Source organism: Tenrec ecaudatus, chromosome 3 (genome assembly GCF_050624435.1).
Source record: "Tenrec ecaudatus isolate mTenEca1 chromosome 3, mTenEca1.hap1, whole genome shotgun sequence".
Lineage (NCBI taxonomy): Eukaryota > Metazoa > Chordata > Mammalia > Afrosoricida > Tenrecidae > Tenrec > Tenrec ecaudatus.
In genome coordinates, this window is record NC_134532.1 from 148,481,984 (window position 1) to 148,500,657 (window position 18,674).

General features: G+C 48.7%; 1 protein-coding gene across 1 annotated transcript in view; it reads left to right on the plus strand.

The window, feature by feature from the left end:
• The first annotated feature begins 287 nt into the window (after positions 1-287).
• NAAA (N-acylethanolamine acid amidase) overlaps positions 288-18,674 on the plus strand; it is a 30,301-nt gene continuing 11,914 nt past the window's right edge. The window contains exons 1-4 of the mRNA XM_075544188.1: positions 288-553; positions 1,129-1,293; positions 10,340-10,466; positions 15,775-15,865. Coding sequence (XP_075400303.1) covers positions 342-553; positions 1,129-1,293; positions 10,340-10,466; positions 15,775-15,865 — 595 coding nt within the window. The 5' untranslated portion in view covers positions 288-341. The remainder of the gene's footprint in view (positions 554-1,128; positions 1,294-10,339; positions 10,467-15,774; positions 15,866-18,674) is intronic.

The window sequence follows — 18,674 nt, forward strand, 5'->3', positions numbered from 1 at the left end:
CTTTTGCACCTTTAAACCACTACTACCAAATAGATCTTTCCTGATATTTTTTTTTTCGGTATTGCAAACCATTTTCTCCAGGCCGCAGTTTTCAGTCACACCACGCTGCTATTGGGGGAGCAAAGGGGTGATGGCCAGGCGTGCGACGAGCAGGTGACCTCGCCAGCTGGCAGGGGTGGGCGTCTTCTCTTCCTCCCACATCCCCATGCCCGAGGTGGGCGGGCCGCACGCGGGCTCCACCCCAGGCCCCACCCCGTCCCGCCTCCCCCTTCTCCTCTTAGCCCGGCGGGGGCCTGGGCCGCCAGCACTCGGGTCCCAGTGAGGACAGCTGAGCGGGGGCCATGCAAGCGCCGGGCCCGCTGGCGCGCCCTTGGCTGGCGCTGCTGCTGCCGCTGCTGGCCGGCGCCCTGGGGTCCGCGGGGAGCCTCCCCGGCTCTCTCGCTCCGCCGCGCTTCAACGTGTCGCTGGACGCGGCCCCCGAGCAGCGCTGGCTGCCCGTGCTGCGGCACTACGACCCGGACTTGCTGCGGGCCACGCTGCAGCGGGTCATCCGGTGAGCGCGGGGCGCAGGGCGGAGGGCGCGCGAAGGCGCGCGGGGGGCGCGCAGCCGGCCCACCGGACACCCTGGCTCAGGGCAAAGAGAAACAAAAAGAGACCCTGACCCAGTGACACCCCCCTTGATTGCCTTCCCCTTCCACGCGCCCCGCCCCCTCCTCCCTTCGGTTTTGGGGTGTGGAAGGACTCCGGGGAGCTGCTCGGGGCAGTTTCGGGGCTGAGGATAACCTGGCGCGACTGGTTTACTTTGCAAACGAGGCGCCAACAAGACACCTTGGGCCGTTTCGGGCCGTGGTGGCGGGTGGTTTCTTGCCCGGTTGCTCTGCTACCGGCTCGAGGCCGCTCGCTAGTCCTCGGTGGAGATCCCGCAGCGCCCTTGAACCCGTCCCGCCCCCCTCTCTGTGTCGCCCTTCCTACTGGACGCCGAGGGGAAATGGGAGGCGGTGGAGGCCCATCTCTGACCTTTAAAGAAAATTTTCCATTTCTTTCCGCTCCGCCCCCATCCTCTCCACTCCCCGCCCCACGCTGCTATCTCTATGCAAATCAACCGTGATCATGGGTTTTTCTCTCTAGGGACAGGGTCCCCTTGTGGGTCTACCCGCTGATGAGAATGGCGGTGGAAAAGCTGGAGCGCACCCTGCAGCAACCCTACCTCGACGAAATCCGCGGCCTGTGCAAAGTCCTGAACCTCAGCTTGGACGACTGCGTGCTCTGCAACCTGGCTTACGAGTCCTCAGCGTGAGTGCCCCACACTTGCACGGGTTCACGTGCCACTTGCCAGGGAGAACGCTTGCATGTTGCCAGAGTGATAAGAACAGGGTAGTGCCTTAAAAATCACACTGCCGACTCACAGAGCCCCTGTGGGACAGGGTCGAACTGCCCCTGTTCAGTTTCCAAGACTGCAACTCCAGACGGCAGTAGAAAGCCTCAGCCAACCCGCAATAGGCCTGTTGGTTTTGAACTGCTGACCTTGCCGTCAGCAGCCCAGCTCATAAACCACCATGGCTCCTTAAAAAAATTTTTTTTAATCAATAAATATGTGTGACTAACTACCTGTTGCTTTCTGAACAAATCCAAGCTTCTTATCATGGCAATGAAGTGTTACATAACCTGGTCTTGCTTCCTATCTTTTGTTCCTCTACCCTCGGTCAGTTTGCGCTGGGAGCCCATGTGCATCTTTCAAGCTCTGGGTACAAAAAGCCCATCATTTCTCCTGCCGAGCGGCTGGTGGTTTCGAACTGCTGACCTAGCAGTGGGCAGCCCATTCCCTGACCATACATCACCAGGGCTCCTCTGGGTAGTGTCTTGGGTGCCCAGGACCTTCAACACTTCCGCGTTGCTTTCCTCTGGTCAATCTGAGTAGCAGATGTCGGCTTGGAGAGGGAACGCGGAATCTGATCTCAATACTGAGGTTCCTCTCCCTGAAGCTTCCCTTTTTTCTCCACCAATCCAGGGAGCCTGCTACGTTTACGGCTCTACTCACAGTCGCTCATCACCAGAGACTGTGGTGACACTTACCTGTCCCCCTGCCTGTATCCTTACCTGATCTTTATAGGACGAGGGGCAGCCCTGGTAGTCCAGTGGGTGGCACCTTGGGTGGATAACCATGAGGTCAGCGATACGAACCCACAGGGATGGGGCTTTCTGCTCCTGTAAAGACTGACAGCCTCGGAGCCTCAGTGGCGGTGCTACTCCGTTCTATAGGGCTGCCATACGTTGAGATTGATTTGATGGCAGTGCGTTTGGGTTTTGAGTTTTGAGGGGCAGTGATAGGTCTCAGGGTGGACATGATAGCAGCTCCCAGAAGTGAGATGTGGTTGGTCCCTGCAGAGTAGCAGGCAGCCTTCCAGGGGTGCTCTTTCAGTACCTGCTAAGGGAAAGGGGCTGGTTTGGAGCCCACCACTGCTCAGAGGGAGAAAGGGGTGGCAGTCGGCTTCCATGAAGATTAAACCTCCCCCCATACAGTCAATCCTGACTCATAGCGACCTCATAGGACAGCATAGAACTGCCCCGAGGGTTTCTGAGACTGCATGTTGACAGGCACAGCAGTCCCTCTCTCCTACAGACCACCTGCTGGATTCACACTGCTGATCTTGTGGTTCACAGCCCGACGCACAATGCACTACCCTGCGAAATTCCATGGGTCACTGGGGAAACGGGCCCGTGGGTCCACTCTGTCACATGGTCACTTCGCCTCCACAGCATGCGACATCACTGAGTCTACTGGTTTCTGGATCTTTCATTAAGGACCCCTAGTGGTGTAGTGGTGTAGTGATTACACTTTGGTCGGAGTTACCCAAGGTTGGCAGCTCGAAACTACCAGCCACTTCTTGGGAGAAAGTTGGGACTTTCTACTCCCATCAAATTACAGTCTAGGAAACTCATAGAGGCAGTTCTGTACTTTCCTCTAGGGTTGCTATGAGTCAGCATCGACTCAATGGCAGTGAGTTTGTTTTTCATTTTGATAAATCATTTTATTGGGGGCTCTTACAGCTCTTATAACAATCCATACAGCCATTGTGTCAAGCACCTTTGTACATATGTTGCCATCATCCTTTTCAAACACTTTCAACTTGAGCTCTTGGTATCAGCTCCTCATTTTCCCTTCCCTCGCTCCCCTCCCACCCTCATGAACCCTTGATAAATGATAAATTTATTATCATTTTCAGATCTTACGCTATCCACTGTCTCCCTTCACCCATGCTTTCGTTGTTCGTCACCCTTGGTGGGGAGGGGGTTATACGTCGACCATTGCGATCTGTGCTCCCGTTCTCTCCCACTTCCCCCTGTCCTCATGGTATCTATCGCTACTCCCATTGTTGTTCCCGAGGGGTTCATCTGTCCGTGGGGTTGGTGTTATGGCCATATCAGCAGGCATGGTGGTGTAGCTGTCAGGTGCTGTGAGTCAGTGCCCACTCAGAACCACCCTAAGTACAGAATGAAACCACCCGGCCGGTGCCCGCCTCACAATTGCGTTTATGTTTGCAGCCGCTGGGTCAACCCATCTTCCTTTGTTGCCCCTCTACTTTATCAAGCAAGGTGCTGGTCTCCAGGGACTGGTCTAATAACATGCCCAAAGTACATGAGAGAAGTCTTGAAATCTTGCCTCTCAGGAGCCTTGTGGCTGTACTTCTTCCAAAATACATGTGTGTGTTTTTTGGGCTTGGCAGACCATGGAGGTTTCAGAATTCTTTGCCAATACCAAAGTTCAAATGCATTTTTTCTTCGGTCTTCCTTATTCAGTGCCCAACTTTTACATGCTTATGAGGTGATTAAATATACCGGGGTCCTCAAACTTTTTAAACAGGGGGCCAATTCACTGTCCCTCAGACCCGTTGGAGGGCCGGACTATAGTTAAAAAAAAACCCAACTACGAACAAATTCCTATGCACAATGCACATATCTTATTTTGAAGTAAAAAGACAAATGGGCGGGACAAAAACACCTGGCGGGCCAGATAAATGTCCTCAGTGGGCCACATGTGACCCGCGGGCCATAGTTTGAGGACACCTGGAATATACCATGGCTTGAATTCAGCACAAGTTAGTCCTCAAAGTAGCGGCCTTGCTTTTTAGCACTTTAACTAGATCTTCGGCAGCAGGTGCACCTAATGCATCGAAAGCATTGACCACAAACAATGCTCCGAGCGCTGATGGAGTAACAACTGAAATGCTGCAACCAGCTGACAACACACTGGAGCACTCACTCATCTTTGGCAAAAAAATTGGAAGGCAGATCCATATCTGTACCCAATCCAAATAAAGGTGACCCAACAGAATGCTCAAGCTATAGAACAATGTCACACACAAGTAAACTTTGCTGAAGATCATCCAACAATGGTTGCAGGAGTACATTGAGAGGGAGCTGCCGGAAGCTCAGGCCGAATTCACAAGAGGAAGTGGAACAAGGGACGGCATTGCTGATGCCAGGTGGATCTTGACTGAAAGCAGAGAATACCAGAAAGATGTTTACTTGTGTTTCCTTGACTGTGCAAAGGTAGATCAATAAACGGGATAACCTCGAGAAGGATGGGAATTCCAGAACACTTGATTTTGCTTATGCGGAATTGTACATGGATCAAGAAGCAGTTGTGTGAACAGAACAGGGCAATGGTTTCAAATCAGGAAAGGTGTGTCAGGCTTGTGTCCTCTTACCAGACTTATACATTCAATGTGCTGAGCAAATCATCAGAGAAGCTGGCTTATATGGAGAAGAATGTGGCATCAGGTTCAGAGGCTTATTAACAATCTGTGATATGCAGATGACACATCCATGCTTGCTGAGAGTGAGGTGAACTTGAGGTGCTTGTGGATGAAGATCCAGGATTGCAGCCTTCAGAATAGATTATCACTCGGTGTAAGGAAATCTACAGTCCTCACACCTGGGACAATAGGTAACTTCAGGATAAGTGCTGAAACATTGACCTTGTCCAGAAGTGTATCTTCCTTGGATCCACACTCAGTCCTACTGGCAGCAGCAGTCGAGGTCAGCAGTCATAGTTGAGTCTGACTCTGTGGGGGTGGAGGGGATAGTGGTTTTACGGAGATGGATTGATTTCCTCAGGTGGGAGGGTTGGCACTTGTTGCAGGGGTAGCTAAACAAATCCGAGGGCTCACTATCACCAGCTTCTCAATTACGAGGAGATAATTTTAGGCCCCTATACCCCATCCCAAATTTCAGGGTCCCATTTCTTCCCAGTCAGTGCTCTCACGTTAATATCGGGCACCTTTCTAGGATGGGAATTAAGGTGGTGCTGTGACTCAGCTGTCCCTGTGATGGGACCAATAGCTTTGGTTTTCAGCAATACTGTTTCTGCTACTAGGAGAGAGGATTTCCTTGCACGGCACAAGTGGGGCCTTTGAGGGCTTTGATTTGGCACTTGGGCTTCCAAAGCACCAAGTTCATCTCTTTTTTAAAATCTACTTGTCTGTTATGAGTAGTGCCAACCCACTTGCTTCCCTATCCTTCTCATGCTGAAAACACTGGAAAGGTATCAGACACACGATCACTCAGAGCCCCACTTCTCACCAGCACTTTGGGCGGTGCTATTTGGGGTATTAGCTTTGCCACTTCGCGCCATGGGTAAACGGTGTCCTCTACCAATAGTGAGAGACTTATCCGTACTTACACAATCAGAGGTGGAGTCCGCAGTGCCTGCAGGGCTAATGAGACTTGAGAAACACTTGATTGAATTCATCTTTATAATTTTGTTTCTCTAGAACCACTCTGGGACCATGTGTGTTAGGCTGGGTTCTCTGGAGAAGCAAAGCCAGTGATGCTTTTGTGTGTCTGTGTGTTGTTGTTGTTGTTAGTTGTCATTGAGTCAGCTCCGACCCATAGTGACCCTGTTTATGACAGAACAAAACACTGCACTGTCCTGTGCCTTCCTCACAATTGTTCCTATGACTGAGCCCACTGACACACTGTAGCCACTGGGTCAGTCCATCTTGTCAGGGGCCGACCTCTTTTTTGCCACCCCTCTACTTTACCAAACATGATGTTCTTCTCCAGGGACTGATCTCTCCTGACAATACATCCAAAGTATGTAAGATGAAGTCTTGCCATCCTTGCCTCTAAGAAGCACTCTGGTCTTGCTTCTCCAACACAGATCGGTTTGTCCTTTTAGCAGTCCATAGTAATTTCAGTATTCTTCTCCAGCACCACAACTCATATATCAATTGTTCTTTTGTCTTCCTTGTTCAATTTCCAACTTTCACACATACATGATGCAATGGAGAAGACCATGGCTTGGGTCAGGCGCACCTTAGTCCTCAAGCTAACATCCTTGCTCTTGAGTACTCTAAAGCGGTCTTGTGTAGCAGATTTATCTAATGCAATATGTCTTTTGATCTCTTGACTGCTGCTTCCGTGAGCATTGATTGTGAATCTAAGCAACACAAAATTCTTGGCAACTTCAACCTTTCTTCATTTACCATGATGTTGTCCAGTGGTGAGGATTTTGTTTTCCTTACAGTGAGCTGTCATCCACACTGAAGGCGGCAATCCTTGATCTTCATCAGCAAGCACTTCAAGTCCTCCTCACTTTTAGCAAGCAGATCGAGCCCTGGTGCTGAGTGGTTGCATGTTGGCCTGTGATCACAGCTCAAAACCCCTAGCAGCTGCATGGGAGAAAGACCGGGCTCTTTACTCCTGTAAACAGTAACAGTGTTGCAAACCCACAGGGGATCACTCTGAGTCAGCACTGACTCGATGGCAGCGAGAGAATTCAGCAAGCCAGGGTGTATCATCAGCACATATCAGCTTGTTAATAAGCCTTCCTCCAATCCAGATGCCACACTCTCCTTCCTATAATCGAGTTTCCCTGATGATTTGCTCAGCGTACAGATTGAGCAAGTATGGTGAGAGGATGCCGCTTTGAAGCACACCTTTCATGCATTTAAACCATATAGTATTTCCTTGTTCTGTTAGCATAACTGCCTCTTGATTCGTGTACAAGTTCTGAACGAGCACAATGAAGGAATTGTTCTGGAATTGCCATTTGATTCAAGCTTATCCACACGAGTAACATCTTCCTAGTATCTCTGCTTTGAGCCAAGATCCATCTGATATTAACAACGATACCCCTTGGTCCACATCATCTTCTCAGTCTGGCTTGAGCTTCTGGCGGTTCCTGTCACCGTATTGCTGTAATCATTGTTGGAGGATCTTCAGAAAAGTGTTGTTTGCATGCCATTATCAATGAGAGCGTCCCACCGTCTGAGCAGAAGTTCTGTGGGGTCTGTTTCTTTGAAATGGACACAAATAAGGACCTCTTCCAGTCAGTTGGCCAACTAGCTGTCTTCCAAATTTCCCGGCATGGACGTCTGAGTACTTCCATACCCATTTGAGTGAAATGGGTAAATAGAGAGATTTACAGCAAGAAATTGCTTACACAGTTCTAGAAATAGGTAAGTTCAGTCTGGGTCACGTCAGTCAGATGTGAGCTGAAGGCTTCTCAGCTTTGTGTAGCTGCAGAAGCTGATGAACAGGAAGCAGGATAACGAAGCAGGAGGGCCACAGGTTTTTGGATGCAGACGTAAATGAATCCAAGGTCGGAAGTCTGCTGATGGCTCCTGACATCAACAGGTGACACCACGGATCCACAAACAGTTTGCAGATTCCAGCTCCAGCAGAAGAAGAAAGGGCAAAGGAGAGTTCCGCTCTGCTCAGAAGCTCTGTCTTAGACAGATGGCCACTCCCCTAGGAGGTGTCATCAGGCTGCCACCTGATTGATAGGCTGGGTTCCACCCCTACCTTTACCCTCCTGACCTAAGGCTAACCACCAGCTGTTTCACAGGTACAGTGTCATTCTTTGGGCTGCTAACAAGGTCAGCAGTTTGAGTCCCCCAGTGGAAAGGATGTGACTTTCTACCAGCAAACTCAGCTTGGTTGGTAAAAAGTTCACCTTGGAGCACGATGCTCTTTAAGGATTATCTGAGTGATAATCTCTTCAACAGCAGCTTGAACTATTATGTTAGTGGGGGAGGAGCAACTAGGAGAGGGAGGATGAGAACGTGTGCACAGCTCCATGAATATAATCAGTGTCACGCATGATGCTATGTGTAGACACTTGAATTAGTGTATGTTTGCTGTGTATACTCTCAACAACCAAATAAGTAACAATTTTTAAAAGAACAAGAGATGACCATCAACCCTTTAGGGTGCTTTCTCTCAACCTTCTTTTGTGTGGTTTGAATGTCTTCAAGCATGCTTGTTCAGCAGACTTCCACGCTGCCCAGTGTGGGCCGCGCTCAGTCATTGTGATGTTGGCGTCCATTGTTGTAGCTCTGTCCGTCCATCGCGTTGAGCGTCTTCTCTTGCTGCTCTTCTCTTTCTACTTGCCAAGCATGATGTCGTCCAAGTACCAGCCCTCCTGATAACATGCCCAAAGTATGGTTATCATCCTGACTTCTAAGGAACATCCTTGCTGTCGGAGCCAGCCGACGAGTCGAACAGCCCTGAAAGGGGGAGTGAGGATTAAGGGGAAAAGAAGAGAGACAGGAAGTATTGGGAGGGCAGCAGTGAATACTGAAGCCCCGAGTTTATCTACATACTCCTTCTATCCATGCAGAAACAACCCGGGGTTAATGATCTCATTGTTAGCAAGCACATTTGATACACAGAGCAACGTCTGCCATGACAGACATCCTTGAGAAAATTAAACAACCTGTTTTCCCACACCTTGCATACCTCCTTGTTCTTGTTCTTAACAATGGGTTCAAAACGTTAAGTCACGGAAGAAATCAGCAAACACTGACACATAGGTCATGCTCAGCCGTTTCAAGGCTGAGTTTAAATGGCCTTCAACACCTTGCTGCACTTATTATAAGACATATTTCTTGGGTCTTCTAGCATTTTGTACTATATCCAGTATTCGTTTCCAACACCAGAATTCGAAGGCATTAATTCTTTGCACTTCCTGTTCATGGTCCAGCTTTCATATGTATAGGAGGTGATTGATACCTTGCTTTGGGTCAGGTGTGCCTTAGTCTTCAAGGTGACAGCTTTGCTTTTTCATTTTAAAGAGGTCTTTGAAGTAGATGCATCGGTCAGTGTAATCCATTGTTTGATTTCTTGATTGATGCCTGAATGATTGTTAGTCCCAGTAAATTGGTATGCTTGACAAGCTCAATCTTTTCTTTGTTTACCACGAGGTTTGGTCCATTTGTGAGGATTTTTTTTTAATGTTGCAGTGTAATCCACCTTCTTCATTAAGTGTTTTCAGTAAGCAAGGTTGTGTCATCTGTATATCTCAAGCTGTTTGCTTTCCACTAATGCTGATGTCTGAGCATTGGACCTGACTATCTCCTATTTACTTAATTGTTAACAAACCCTCCTTCTCGTTTCCTTAAAGTACTTTTTCCAAGTGGGAGGTCTTAGAGGATCTTGTGCTTACCTACTGCGTGCAAGATGCTCAAAAGTGGTGGACCAAACTCTCAAAAGAGATGGCTGTTTTCTGGAGGAAGCATGTGTGGAACAGAATGGTTCAGTCTCATTGTGATTGTCCTGGGAAATTCCCAGACGGGAGTGGTGTCTTCGAGCCAGCTTTGAATAAGATCTTTCATACAGCCAAGCAGATGAATGAACAGAGTTCTGAGGTCCAGCAGAGCCCTACTGGACCCCGATTTCTCTTTGAAGTAGATGAAGGTTGAAACTCCGATTCAGCATGTTTGTGAGGCTTTATGTGTCAAGGGCCAAGGTTCACTCACCTCAGATGAACACTGAGTTACTTTCAGTTGCGTTTCCATTTTGAATCTAATTTTTTTTTTTTATAGTTCGTTCAAGGATCATTTGCTGGCCCTTAGGAGCGTTTTCCAGTCCAGTCTGTTGGGGCACCACACCCTGGCCCCAAAGTCCACTTTCACCATTCCCTGGGGACCTTGCCACTCCATTCCCTTGCTGTTCCACTGCACTCCCCCAGTGCATTGCCTCGGTGTGGTGGGATCAGGTCAGGTGCAATTCCCACACTGTGTCTCCGGTGCTGTCCCCTGTATCGCCCTTAGTCACTGAGGGGCATCCTTTCTCATAGTGGGGCCAGCCATGTTGTTCTCTCTGTGGACTGGCTGCTCTACTTGGGAACATCATCCTCACGGCCTGGTGGGCCAGGCTGTGTTCCACTGTCTCTTCCTGTTGAATCTAATTTTTATGGAAGGGCTGCAGCATATGTATTAGTTATAAGAAAGGAGAGCTGTTTAACTTTGAGGACTGATCTTAAAAGTGAAGAATTCATTTTTCCTTTCCCCGTCTTCCTTGATTCACATCGGCTTCTTTCCTCTTTGTTCAGTTTCTGCACCAGCATTGTGGCCCAAGATTCTAGGGGCCACATTTTCCACGGGCGGAATCTGGATTACGATTTTGGACATATGCTGCGCAACTTGACCGTGGACGTGCAATTCATAAGGAACGGGCAGGTACAGTGCTCTAGCATAAGCTGCCGAAACCATCTGGGTGACCTCACGGAACCAAGCACGCTGTCAGTGTAAGGCACAAAAAACATTCTGAATCCCTGGACAGATGGAACCAGGAGAACGAGTTATATTAATTTTCTTATAGGAAGTAGGGGTCAATTGTTAACTGTTAAGCCACCACTTAAAGAACTCACTCTGTGTTCCTTATGGAAATCTCTTTTGGGGTCTTACCAGTCTCCCATGTTGTCAGGGGAAGCCAGCCCCTACCACATCGTTACGGGTCCAGTAGACGCAATTGTACAGCAATAAGTAAAGATCATAGTAAAGTTACAGAGAGCATGAGAGATAGGAGAGAAATATTGAAATAAATAGAGTCAGACATGATTCATGGTAGCATGCTCACCTCAGCCCCGCTTGGTGGTCCACGTGGAGGGAGAGAGTGAGTTTAATGCTAACCCGGGGACATGCAAGCCCCCTAATTACAGGTGAGGACATATACCACAGGAAGGGGCTGTGCTGTAGGTAATACAGTAATGAGAGGAGATGATCTAGGGACATACATGCAATAGGAAGAGGAGGGATTGGGAGTATACATGTGTGACAAGATGAGCGGATCCTAGATTCAAGATGGCAGCCTATTCTTAGTCATCCTTGGGTGGGTTTGACCTCTCTGGAGTCTTCTACAAAGAAACAGACAACTACTATCCTTATCAGAAGGGAGTGGGCCCTACTGGTTGTGGGATAGACAGTGGTGACTGCTTGCTCTAGATGGTTGATAGCTCTCAGGGAGAATAACCCCTGACCTACTTCTGATGACCTCCAAGTATATGGTCATTCGCAAACAGCTCTTTGGCATATATTTGGGGGAGACAGCTTGGGAGAAATCCTTCTGTAACCCACACCACTTAGTTTATGAAGCCAGGCCTTTCTTCTGCTTCCCCGTGTTCCTAGCTGGACCTGGAAGCTGGGTAGCACAGAGGCTGTTCTTGAGAGGCGCCATCGAGACAGTTCCGGCTCCCGGGTCCCCAGTGTGACAGAGGGTTTCCTAGGCTGGCATCTTTACAGTAGCAGATTGCCGTGGGCAGGGACCCCCACAGACGAGCTGGGAGGTTCAAATGTCAACCTTTCAGTCCGCAATGAAGCACTTCCTCGGTGTGCTGCCTGAGCTCCTTGAGCAAAAGGCTCCTCTCTAAGCCTCCCACATTTGGGCATCCGGCAGACCTGGGTTTGAACCCTGCTTGTCTCGTTTAATTCCTGCGTGCACCTCGGCCATCACGGGCCCTCTGGTGGAGACCGTTGCACAGGGACTGGAGAGCGTTGTAACAGTTAGGCGAGGTAATCTCTACACCGCATGTGCTAGAGGATCCTGGTAGAGTGGCTGGGTGATAAATGGGCCTTCACTCTACAAGCATGCTTGACCTTATATCTGCTCTGTACAAAAATGATGTGTTTAATTTTGTCTTCGATTTGACCTCCTGAAGATCCAGTTCAAATGTGTGGGCTAAGCCCCAGCGAGAGGCCCAAAGGCAGTGTTGTCTGAGTGCATGTAGCGTGTTACTGCCGTGAGGCAGAGCAGAGCATGCGTGTAAGAACTAGATTGGGGCTTTGTTGTTGGGTGTCATCAAGTCAGTTCCGGCACCTACATGCCCCCTGCCCAGCAGATCGAAACACCGCCCGGCCCCGCTCCACCACGACTGCTTGTGTTTGAGCTCGTCCTCGTAGCGCGGTGTCTGTTTGTCTTGTCCTTGATCTTTATCTACCTCCTCCACTTTATCGGGCACAATGCTCTTCTCCAGGGATGGTCTCTCCTGACAACACGCCCCAAACACGTGAGTCTTGCCAACCTTGCCCTCCGAGCAGCGTTTTGTATTTTCCCTAAGATAGATTGCTTGTCCTTTTGATTTGGGGCTTTGGGGGACATCACTGAAGGACAAGGAGTGCTGGTGGCACAGGCATTAAATGCTGGCTGCTAATCAAGGGGCCAGTGGTTCACATCAGCCTGCCACCTCCATGGGAGAAAGATGCGACAGTTTGTTCTTATACAAAGCATTGCCTTGGAAACCGGGCGGGCTGGGAGGTAGAGGGCAGTTCTACCCTGCCCTATGGGATCGCGGAGGCAGAATTGACCCAGTGGCCTCAGGTTTATGTTTTTGGTTTTATTTAAGGACGACGGCTCTTATTTTATTCATTCTTTAATATACTGGTTGCCGCTCACATACGAAAAATGCACTTACTGAGATGGCGTGGAGTCATCTTTTTACAAATAACAACTCTTTCTCGTAAAAATATTTAAACACTTCAGAAATGTTTAAAATGAAAACATTTCCTTTCTCAAGTTGATATTTTTACTCACTTCTAGTCACCATTTGGCTTATGACTCAACATTTAATTTGAAGAGGCTCTAATGGTGGCAATGAGAGAATGTAGATGCATGATAAATTCTGGAAGAAAAGATGCTACCATCTTAGTGGCGATTTTTTCTGGATAATAAAAGAGCAGGTTATTTTCATGTACTACTTTCAGCTTTTCTCCATCGGCTACAGTGAGTAAGTAGTCCCTTAAATAGACAACGGAATCTCTATACTGAAAACAAAGGAGCTATTCTCTCTAAAGCTCACTCCAACTAGCAGTTCTCAGCGTGTTTCTTTCTATTGATCCTGTGTTTCCCAGGAGAAGTTGCCTGTCGGTGTAGCTCTGAGTGCTAAGATGATGACTATTTGAATCTACCAGCTCGTACTTGGGTAACATTTTATGGCAAATAAATTTGCTCAGAACAGATGATTCACAAAATACTCTTTTCTCATACTCTTGTCTGATGGTGACAATTTTTAAAGTAATTTCCTTTCCATAGACATCATCTCCTTGGCTCCCCGCACCGGCCCTGTTGTGAGGCAGATGCAGGTTCACATTTTCATCCTCGTTTTCCAGATAGGAGCACTCGCTGGGCCTTAGATTCCTGTGGCCCTGATGTGGCTGAGGCAGGACCAGACCCCAGCCTTCTGGCTCCTCATAGCTTTCCTTTTAAATGAGAAGGAAGAAGAATACACATTAAATACCATCGGGTCGATTCCAACTCATAATCACCCTATAACAGAGCTGCTCCTTAAGGTTTCTGAGACTGTGAGTCTTTCCTGGATCAGACAACACGATCTCCTTTTCCTTGGAGAGACTGGTTGATTTCAGCAAGTGTTTCCCCAAATGGGAGAGACCACCCCCCACCCCGGAGGATGCAGGAACCATCAGGAGGGGTGAGAAAGCGGATAGCTGTACTTTATCACTTTATTCTGGATCGTGGGCTGTAATTGCGGGGCCACTGGAGTAATTTTTTTCTAGAAAGGGTCTAAGGACCCTCAAGGAGATGGAGTGACACCGTGGCCGCAACAGTGAGTATAGAGCAATTGTGAGGACGGCTCATGGCTGGGCAGTGCTTCATGCTGCTGTGTGTACGGTCGGTGTGGGTCGGAATGGACGCTGGCATCCAACAACAACAACCCAAATAAGTGGGGGGCTAGTGGGTTAGACGGCGTGTCTTGTGCTTAGTATTCAACGCTGGACCCACAGTAAAACCAGGGATTTTTTTTTAATACTTTGCTATCCTTGAACGATCAAAGTCCCCTGTCACACCTAAAGGGACACATGGTAGCCTAATGGGTTGCCCATTGGACTGCTAACCACAAGTTCAACAGATCAAAACCTCCAGCCACTCTGTAGGAGAAAGAGGAGACTTTCTGCTCCTGTGAAGATGCAGAGCCCGAGGGGAAGCCACTCAGTGCTGTGAGTTGAGCCACTCAAGGAGCCCTGGTAACGCCGTTTCTGACTTAAGATTCATTTTTAGGAGAAAATATTAACTAGTCCTATTTATTCCCTCCCCCACCAAAAAAAAAATTAGTGACCATTTTGAACAGTATAAACCAGGCCGTGTACCAAGTGTTTCTTTAAAAAGTAAAATCAGTACTTGAAATGAAAGGCAGAGTTTTGACTTTTCTCCTTTGGTTCTACAGTGATGCCTGGGAATCCCTGGCGCTGTTTCACCCTGACGTGCAGTGGGCTGAGCCCTACACTTCTTAGGGTAATTGTGAGGATTAAAACTGAGTGACATTTGTAAAATGCAAGTGAAAACCTCATGGTTGATAGAAATCGACTGCCATTGAGTCGGTGCTGACTCAGCCACCCTATACGAGCAGTCCCGCTTATTTCCCCGCACTTCACAGGACCGTCAACACGTGTTGCATTCACCGCTTATCACCAAGTCAGCAGAGATTGACATCAGTTTGTTCACTTGCTGCTTCTGAGATGGGGCTTTTTAACCTTCCGTGTGTGCTTGGACCTCTTTGGTAATTGGGTGAAACTTAGGGACTTTTTGTCCCTTCTGAGATGTTTCATAAATGAAAAAAAATTAAATATGTATCATTGAAAAGAAAAACAGTTTTGTTGAAGTATAACCATTTCAATATTGTAAATATATTTTCGTAACACATTTAGCTGTAGATCTAATGACCACCATGATTTCTGAGTCGTGAAGAGCGCAAGTGGAGTTTTAAGTGCTGCATCTACTGCAGAATGTGTGAAAACCAAAGAACCCTCTGCCACCGAGTCATTCCAATGCACAGTGACCCTGTGTAGGGATCAGCTAGTGGGTTTGAACCACCAACCTTGCGGTTAGCAGCCTAATGCATTACCCAAAGTGCCCTCCTCATATGTGTGAAAGTGGTTTTGATTTCTAGTGGTGGCAGAAATCACAGGCATGCTGAGGAGTGAGTCCTCGTGGTGTCGGGGTTATACACTGAGTTGCTAGCTGAGGGGTCAGCAGTTTGAAACCACTGTCCGCCCTGTGGGAGAAAGATGAGGCTTTCTACTCCCGTCGCAAGTTGCAGTCTCAGCAACCCACAGGGACAGTTCTAACCTGCCCTACACGGTCACCATGAATCAGAAGCTGACTTGCTGTCGGTGGGTCTGGTTTTGGATTTGGCTATTTCTGCGTGGTCGTCGCACGCTTTCTTAGTGGCTGCTGTTAGTTCAGTGCAGAGTCATAGCATTCTTGTGTACGGTACAGTGAATAAAAGGAGTTAAATTTCAGGAGGTTTGTGAAAAATAGAGATGTCCTGGGTTGGGTTTTTCTTGTTTTTCCCTCCAGGGTCACAGATCCACTGCATTCTATCCACAGCCCTCCAAGGCCATTTCAGAGTTTTTAATTCTCTTATGTTGAAACTTGAAAAAAGAAAGCAAGGCATGAGCTGTGTAGGGTGAAGCAGATGGCCCCCATGTGTGTTTGGACGGACGAGTAAACGATGGCCTTGTCTCCTGATTTCAGATTGCCTACACAGGAACCACCTTTGTCGGCTATGTTGGATTGTGGACCGGTCAGAGTCCACACAGGTTTACGATTTCTGGCAATGAACGAGGTAAGCAGAGCGCACTTGCAGGCACTTTGAGCCTTAGCCCAGGCACGTTCCCCTCCCTGCTCCACTACCGGTCAGCAGCTTCCTCCCGGGGCCGGCGAGAGTGAACAGACCTGTGAAACCATTAAGAGGAGTCCACATAATTGTGTGCCACAAAGGAAGTAAACCAGCAAGATGTGATCTTGAGGGAGGGCAGGGAGAGGACCCACCGTGTGACCCTGGAGCAGTTGTGCCAAAGCTGGGGTGCGGGGAGACCATTCCTAGTGTGAAGAACAGAAAAGGCGAAGGCCTGCCGCCGTCAGAAGCATGGTGGGGTCCAGAAACACGAGAAGGCCCCTGTGGTGGCAGCGTGGAGTTAGGGGTGGTGACGTTGAAGATGGAGAGGGAAACTGAGGCAGATCGGTGGCGAGCACAGTGAGGGGCGTGGATGTTATTGGTCGAAGTCTAATGACGCTCCTCTGGGAGCAGCCAGTTTTCACTTATATTGGCGCTCATCATGACAGAGGCAGCAGCCCGTTAAGAAGCTAGTGTAGTCAGCTGGGGGATACACTCCAGTGATGTTGTATCAGTCACATTTGAACATGACTTCACGGCGGTCGGCATCCTTGTTCATAGGCTGCTGTTCTCGGAGGCCCTGGGGTTGATTCCAGGTCACCACAACTGCAAGGGGCGGACTGTACTTCCCAATAAGGTTCTCTAGGTTGTAAGGCTGACGGAAGCAGCCTGCCACCTCTTTAACATAGAGCTGGGTGGGCTTGACCTGCCAGCCATTCCATTAGCAGCTGGGTGCTTGATTACCGCACCACCGGGGCGCCTTGCTTTCTCAGCAGACTCGCTCAGCACCCCTGCTCCTCAGGCAGGGCCGATGCTCTCAAGTGCACCCATTAACAGAGAAGGAAACCGAGACCACCAGATGAAACGGGAGTCTCTCAGTGGTGCAGTACACTCGGCTGTTGTCACCTGGTTGAAACGTGCAGGTTCAACCCCGAGAAAGGCAGGCCTGCAGTCTGCGTCTGAAAGGTCAGCCGTGGAAAACCCTGTGGGGCATGGCTGTACACTGAAGCCCACGAGGTCACCCACCAAGAGTCAGAGTTGTCTCCACGCCAGTTTCAGGTGGCGGAGGCAGGTCTCAGATGGGCCTTCTGAGTACTGGCCCAATTGCCTTGTCCCACCACAAATCTCGGGAACGCTGCTCAGTTCCACGACATGTGGGAAGCCCGGAGAACGTGCAGTGGACAAAGGAGAAAGACAGAGTACCATAAAGCTTACTTCACGGAACCCTGTTAGGAGTTGGGGGGCTGCAACCCAAACCGCAAGTCAGCAGTTTGAAGCTACCTCGGAGAAAGATGGGGATTTCTACTCCCATAAAACAGTGACTCTCTCGGAAAGCCACATGTGTTAGTCTGGGTAGACTAGAGAAATAAATCCATAGAAACTTGTGTGTATAAGAGGGAGTTTTGTATAAAGGGTAATTGTACATTAAGAAAGCATCCCAACCCAGTCCAGTCCTAGCCCCTAAGTCCAATATTAGCCCGTATGTCTGATACCAATCTATAAAGTCCTCTTCAGACTCACGAACCACATGCTATGACGCCGAATGCAGGACGAGCACAGGCCAGTGGGTAGAAAGTCTTGTGGATCCAGTGGCGTAAGCATCTCAGCGCTGGCAGGGGTCTCCACGTGGCTTCCCCATTCCCAGGGCAAGAGGTCTATCAGTGTAGTACCATATGTCTTGTCAGTAGAGCCTCTCCAAGGGAGTGAGCAGAAAGTGTTCTCCCGTCTCCAAGGAGGAAAAAAACAGGATTTCCCAGAATCCTCAGAAGACCATACCCACACAGAGGCCTCATTGGCTATGATCCGATTGACAGGCTAGACTCCACCCCTTAATCCTCTCAAGTCCCAAATTGACACCAGACTATGTAACTGCCACACCAGAGGAGCAGTTCCAGTCTGTCGTACAGGTCACTGTGAGTCGACAGCCACTTGATGGCAGTAAGTGTTAGTGGCTTCTTACTGTTTTCTTTTGTTAGGGTTATTCTTTCTCCTTCAGGCTCTACTGAGCCAGCATCCACACTAGTCAGTTCTTTATCCTAATAGCTTTCTTCAACATTTTCTCAAATGCCGGCTGTGAGAGGGATTCTTAACCAGGTACTCAAATCCACGTGTGGCACCTAGGAGGTTTTTAACGGTACACCTGTAGCACGCACAGTTATTACAAGAGCAGGTTTCCCGTTCATCATTTTGCAATTCAAATTGTTTGACAAACGGATTCATAGAACCTGAGGTGTGAGTGCTGGTGGCTCACGCTGAGTTCTGCGTTGAGCTGTTAACTGCAAGGTCAGCGGTTCAAACTCACCACCCACTCCGTGGGAGAAAGTCGAGACTGTCTGCTCCCCTAAAGCTGTAAAGTCTTAGAAACCCAAAGAGGAAGCTCTGTCCTGCCCTTTCGGGTGGCTATGAACCAGAAGCCACCCAATGACAGTGATTTTTTTGGTTTACGACGTGAGTAGTTTAAGTACAACTGAGTTAATTCTGTATCATTCACATTAAAGAAATGCTTTCAAATTGTTTTTCTTTTTAAATTGTTGTTGAACATATACATGGTAAAATATACATTTGTTCAACAATGTCTGCACACACAGTTCACTGATGCTGATGATGCTGTTGGATTGAGCACCCATTCTCACTCTCGGCCCATGTTCCCGCCCCCCAGGTTTCTGCCTAATCTTTTGAGTTGGTCTTGTCACTTTGATCCCTTGTAGATCGTTCTTAAAGTAGCTCAGTGCTCAAAGCAGACATTGTTTCACTAGTG